The sequence below is a fragment of the Petaurus breviceps genome, unplaced genomic scaffold, assembly GCF_028583685.1.
Source record: "Petaurus breviceps papuanus isolate PSGF00001 unplaced genomic scaffold, PetGlider_PUasm1.0 355, whole genome shotgun sequence".
Classification (NCBI taxonomy): domain Eukaryota; kingdom Metazoa; phylum Chordata; class Mammalia; order Diprotodontia; family Petauridae; genus Petaurus; species Petaurus breviceps.
This window is the reverse complement of record NW_027186289.1, coordinates 1,149,050-1,155,344: the sequence shown is the minus strand read 5'-3', so window position 1 is coordinate 1,155,344 and position 6,295 is coordinate 1,149,050. Positions and strand designations below refer to the sequence as shown.

The 6,295-nt window shown below is 52.5% G+C and overlaps 1 protein-coding gene across 1 annotated transcript in view; it reads left to right on the top strand.

Annotated features, from left to right (window-relative positions):
* Positions 1–1,095: 1,095 nt before the first annotated feature.
* Positions 1,096–6,295, top strand: part of LOC138168147 (zinc finger protein 135-like) — a 24,151-nt gene continuing 18,951 nt past the window's right edge. The window contains exon 1 of the mRNA XM_069097185.1: positions 1,096–1,310. Within this exon, the coding sequence (XP_068953286.1) occupies positions 1,255–1,310 (56 nt within the window). The 5' untranslated portion in view covers positions 1,096–1,254. The remainder of the gene's footprint in view (positions 1,311–6,295) is intronic.

Sequence of the window (6,295 nt, the reverse complement as noted above, 5' to 3'; positions counted from 1 at the left end):
TGAGGGGTCACCGAGTCCTCACCATTGCCTCATTTCTCTCTGGCGTCTGTTGTCGGTCAGCTACAGGTGGCCTGGGTACCCTGATGAGGCCCAGGGTAGCATCACCAGCCTTCGGCTTTAGGGCACAGCTGGCTTCAGGTCATGCCCGGAGGATGCTGACCACGGCTCCCATGCCCCCTTGTCCACAGGGCAGAGGTGACATGGGGCACTCTGGAAAGGTCTGAGCGACTGGGCCCGGACTGACGTCACCCCTGCATCTCTGGTCACTCGGAGAGATGACGCCCTCGGGGAGCCGCAGGGACCCTTCCTCGGCCCAGCGACACCCGCCAGCTTTATCAGCGACAGCGTCTCCAAGGACAAAGGCAGGGTGGGCAGGACTGTTGGCCAGGTCCACTGAGGACCTTGAGAACTGGAGCGTCACCGAGCATTTAGTAAGCGCCAGCTGTGTACAGGGCCTGCCGTGCCCCGTTAAAGACAAGCCCGCAGGAGAAGACAGGGCTGACAGTGAGCACAAGACAGGTAGGGGCTGAGATGGGCAGGCTCTGGCCAGGAGACCTGAGAGGGGCGGGGCAGAGGACAGCTGGGCTTCTGATTGGTGGGCTGGGGCGGAGGCCGCGGGGCGCTGATTGGCTGAACGATCACGCCCCTCCCGATTACTTTATGCAGGTGCACGTGGAGCGTGCGGACCATTCGCTGATGGGGATGGGGGTGCAGGTGTTGAGGGCGGTCCTTAGCCGAGTTAGGAGAGGGGAGTCAGGCAGAGACTCGGGACCAGGGCCCCGGGTGTGGGGTTCGGAGGAGGGAGCGGGGAGCGCTGCCAGACGGGGTAAGAATCCCGGTGGAGAGACTGAGCATGCGTAGAAGTTGCATAGCCCCACCGGAGAAGCAGCGGGTGATGGCGCTTGTGGGAATGAGGCTGAGCATGCGCGCTGGCTGGGTAACACAACAGCTGACTGGACAGGGAGGGGAAGGAAGGGGGAGTCGGAGAAGGGAGCCTGAGTATGCGCACTGGCGGCGCAGCCCGTCCTGGGTGCGGCCTGGGTGGGAACACTGGTGGGAACGAGGCTGAGCATGCGTGTTGTCTGGATAATCCGACTTCGTTATGAGGGACTCTAGGCGTCCATAGGACGGGAAGGGGACGGGAGGTGGGATAGTGGTGAACCTGAGCATGCGCGGAGGCCGGACCTTGACCTTGTGGGCGGACTGGGGGAAAGGAAGCTAGAAGTCGGGGGGCATAGGAGAGGCAGGCTCGGGATGGAGCACCCGGAGGTTGCCGAGGGGGCGCCGAGGCTGCAGTGCGGAGGCGGGAGGTGAGCGAGGCCGGGGACAGGGAGGGGAGATCAAGGCTGGCGCCCCCTCCCCACCCTGTGACCTTGGCTTTGTTCTGCATGGACCTTCTCCGGGGGTAGAGTGGAAGCCCCTGGAGGGCAGGCTCGGTGTTGGGCGGGTGAGGGGCAGGGCATCTGGAAGGCACCCGGGTTCGGGGCGGGGCCGGGGTGCCCACCTTGGTGTTGCGGTCCGGGCCTTCCTGGCTGAGGGCTGCAGCTCACACTGAGCGGACTCCTGCGGGGCAGAGCCGGGGGATTCCTGGGTGGAGCCCCCTTACGGGCTGCCCCGGCCCGGCCCTGGAGGCTGGCAGGCTCTGTCCAGAGTACCAGCCATGCGCGTCCGCGGAGGATCGGGGCGCGCAGCGGGAGAAGGGCAGGTGGAGGCGCGCTGCGGGGCTGAGGGGCTGGGGTGCGGCGGGGCTGGGGGGCTGTGGGATGGTGAACGTGAGCTGGGCTCCGGGCAGAATTCTGGAGCAGCAAGACTAAGGGAGAGGTGAGGGATGCGCGGAGCCTCAGCAGAGAAATGGCGATCCCTGGATGCGCCTTGTCCTGTTGTTCAGTCCAGTCTGACTCTTGGTGACCCCTTTGGGGTTCTTGTGGCCCCGATGCTTGGGGTGGGCTTCCCGACCCGGGCCTGACACTGTAGCCAGCACCGCCTCGTTGTCTCACCTGGAATGTTTTTTCCTCCCATTAGAGTTACCTGAAGACAGGGACCTTATTTTCGTCTTTCTATGTAGCCCCAGTACTTAGACAATGCCTGGCAGAGAGTAAGCACTTACAAATTTCTGTTGATTGACTGAAACACCTGGCATTGCTTCTCAAGGTGACGTCAGACTAAGTTCACCTAATTTGGGGGGTCATTTTCCTAGATCTTGGAATCTGACAGTCTCTCATGCTCTTCTTGCAGAAAATGGAAAAAAAAAGAGATACAGATGTAGGTATAATCCACATGAGTATGAAAGTGGCTGATTGACTAGATCAGAGGCTCCCAAACTTATTTGGCTTACTGCTCCGTTTAAAAAAAAATTACTCAGTGCCTCCCTGGAAATCTACTTTCTTTAACCCTTTAACAATTAAAAAATCTTTTGAAATGATGCATCTTTAATTTAATATATTTTTTTTTTGTAAATTTGTGGGAGTTTCCTTGGCAGAAATGCTGGCGTGATTTGGTATTTCCTTCTCTAGCTCAGGATGAAAGGGCCGAGGCCAGCAGGGTTAAGTGACAGTGAAATTTTGATGATGCAATATTTTGTCATGTAACCAGATTGTAAATCAGGTATTACACACATAATCCTGCAGATGCATGCTAGACTTCCTCACAATGTGCAACACACTGGCCTGCCAACACTTGCTTGTTAAGACTTGTTTGGTGGACTTGACCACCTATTGGTTATAACTCGCATTTTGTGTTTATTTGGAAAATAATATAATCACTATGACTTTAACTCTTTTACACAACAGATGAACATGTACAAACGGTTTCTCACAATTTTCGTATCTTTTCTTTCCTTCCACTTCCACTGCCCCCTTATTTTTATTCAGTGCCCCCCAATGGCACCCGAGGCTACCACCTCCCTGGATCATTCCATCATCCACTTTGGGAACCTAGTCACTAGACTCAAAGAATAGCCATCTATAGCCTGTGGTCAGCTTAGAGGGAAAACTGTTGTTGGAGGGCCCCAGGAGTCTATGAAGGCTGTTTCTGTTTATCTTTGTATCTCTAGCACCCAACACAATGCCTGACAGGTGGGAAGCACTACATACAGACTTGGGGTTTGTCTGATTCTGTGCCGTAAGTACTTTAATCAGGAATTTGAGAAAAGAACCTGTGTTGTGTAATAGACTGCCAGAAGCCAGGAAAACCTGGGTTCAGGTTGTGCCTCTAACAGGGCAGCTAGATAGAGGCAGGGTCAGGAAGATTTATCTTCCTCAGACACGTACTAACTGTTGTGTGTTTGTCTTTCATTCTCGAAGAGGACGATGGCATCAGGGAAATGATGACATGATTTGCAGTTGACTTGGATTTGAGTGAGGGAGGCTGTGCAAGGACACCAGCCTCATTTTCTCCTCCCGAGCCATCTGGGTCCAGTGGCCAGATATTCATTAGGATGACTGAAGATGGCCCAGGATGCAATGGGAGACCCTGGCCCCTTTAGGCTAAGGCCTTTTCAGATCCTCACTTAGAAGGTAATGCCATTTATTGAATAGTCCTCCTTAAGAAGTGAGTCAAGGGATGGCCCCTTTAATTAGAAAAAAAAAAGGCAAGCTGGGAGGGGAAGACCCTCATGGTTGCTGTTCCAAAGAGAAACAGTTACCATGGACATTCCTTCTAAGCCAGGAGGACCCAAAATCCAGCCTCTGAAGCTCATAGATTGGACCCCAGTGGGTCCCTGTCCAACTTGCTGTGTAACTCTAGATATGTCACTTAACCCTGTTGGCCTTGGCGCTTTCATCCTGAGCTAGAGAAGGAAATACCAAACCACTCCAGCATTTCTGCCAAGGAAACTCCACACAGGCTCAGGAAGAGCCGGGCACAGCTGAAATGACTAAACAGTAACAAAACACTAAATGCCCTAAGTAGATACTCAGGGCAATGATGATGAATCATGTGCTACTTCATGTGACCGTAATTATAAATTGTAATCATATTATCATATTAAATTTGTAATATAACTTTCTTGGCCATAGTTATTATTGGCATTACAAACAGGCAGCATTTGCATCGCCGTGAGTGCTGTTATAGCTCCATCTTCAAGATGAGTAAACTGCAGCCAACAGGTGACTTGCCCAGGGCCACACAAGGGAGTGGATGCCTGAGGCTGGGTTTGAAGTCGGGCCTTCCTCACTCAAGGTCTTGTGTTCTTGAGTGTGCCTCCTAGCTGCCCGGTGCTAGCTTTGTAACTTAGGCAAGTCAGTTAAACTTTCAGGTGTTCTGGGCTGCTTTCTAAAAATGAGTCAGACCTGCACTGGTAGAGGGTATTTCCTCACCTGGGATTTCCCTGTACCAGTGAAACTCAGGTACAGTCCTGATTTGAGGACAGTCTCGGTGACATGCTTGTCAGACATTTGGGTGACAGAAAGCAAGCTCCGGGCTCTCATCCCTGCCTCTTGCCAGCCGGATTGTAGGTGGAATCTCAGGCAGCTGATGCCCTTTGTCCCTGATCCTGGGAGGAGTTTGGTCCCCTTTGCTCCCCCTGGCCTCTCTGTTAAAAGGATGGGAGCCACACCCACTCGATGTCTGCTGTGAGGAGGTGGAAGGGATGATGGACAGCATCCTGAGCCTTGGAGTTCTGGGATCCTCCTCGCGGTTCCTTTTTCCTCGAGATCTTTGTTTTCTGGGATACTGTGTGGCCCTCCCAGGAGAACAGAGGAAGGACTTGGGTGGTTGCCCAGCAGGGACAAGGCCAGTCACTTTCCTTTCTTTCCTGTCCTGCCGGGCCATTCCTAGTGTTGATGTCCCCTGTTCTCTGTACAGAAAGGAGCAGGAGCTCCCCTAATCTGCTGCCCTGAACATTCCCCATATCCCAGCTGACAATGAGGCTTCATCTCTGCTTACTCCCACAAGTGCCATGTGCTGGGCCCTTGGGATGGGCCTGTGTCTGCCCACCTAGTTCTGCAGCCTCCCCTTCCTCCCTCGCCCTGACTTCTTGTCCGAGGTATTGAAGCTGTGTCCTCCCATGTCTCCCTGCCTCCACGTCTTCAGCCTGCAAGCCTACACTTGCCAAATTCGTCCTCTGAACCACCACCTTTATCTCCATCATTGGGCGTTCCAAGCCATCCCTCGAGTGACCACACTGACCACTCCTCCCACCCAGAATGCTTTGCTCCCCCTCACCCTCCTGTACCACCAGGATTGTCCTCCTGCCCTTCAGGACCCACCACCTCCCTGGAGCAGTGGGATGTCCTGGGACACACTCGGCAGGGCTCAGCCCTGGCTCTGCTGCCTGTGTGACCTCAGGCCAGTCCCTCACCAGCCGGGCCTTAGTTTTCTCAGATGTAAATGAGCTGGTTGCTTTCAGTTCTTTTTTTTTGTTGTTCTTTACTTTTATTATTTTTTTTTAGTCTTAAATATTTTTTAATTAATTTGTTTCCTTTTAGTTTACAAGATTAAATCCCACAATTCCTTGAGTTTAATATTTTTCCCCCTCCCTCCCCTCCCCCCATGGCGGCTTATAGTCAAGTATAGGATCTGTAAATACTTTCACATTATACATTAGTCAGGTTATAAAGACGGATTGTATCAGATGGAATGAAAAATTGTAAAGAGGACATAAAACCAAATAAGAGAAGGAAAAAGATCAGGTATTTTGCTTCCACCTGGATGTAAACTCTGTTCTTTCTAGTTCTTTCTCTGGATGTAGACATCTCTCTCCATCATGAGTCTTTTGGGATTGACTTATATCACTGTATTGCTGAGAAGAGTCCAGTCTATCAAAGTTGGTCATCACACATACGTTGCATCTGTAATTGTGTACAAATTTCTCCTGGTTCTGCTCTTCTCACTCAGCATCAGTTCGTGTAAGCCTCTCCAGGTAAATATGAAGACCATCTTCTTTTTGCTTTCAATTCTTCTGAACCGTGTTCCCTTGAGAGGTCACTGGACTGTGCGATGATCCCCATAGAGATGATGCTTCCCATATTGTCCACAGTGACAAACAAATCCTAGCAAAGTCTTAGCCCAAAAGTCTTCCCTGGCTGGGCCAGCTGACCAGCCCCACTCATCCTTCTTAGGTCATTTCTCCTGCTGAGACCCCAGGTGACCCACATACTTGACAGACGCGCTGAGAACTGGGGGCATCGGGCTGGCACCTTCCAGCCACCAAGCCCTTTGCTCTGCCTTTGCTCAAGCTCTGCCAACGTCTTCCCATGCTTGTTGAGCTCCTCCAGATACAGCAACACTTCCTGGTGTCGTCATCTTCTCCAGACACCACTGAGAAGTGACAGGTAGCCCTGAGAAGACGGGGGGG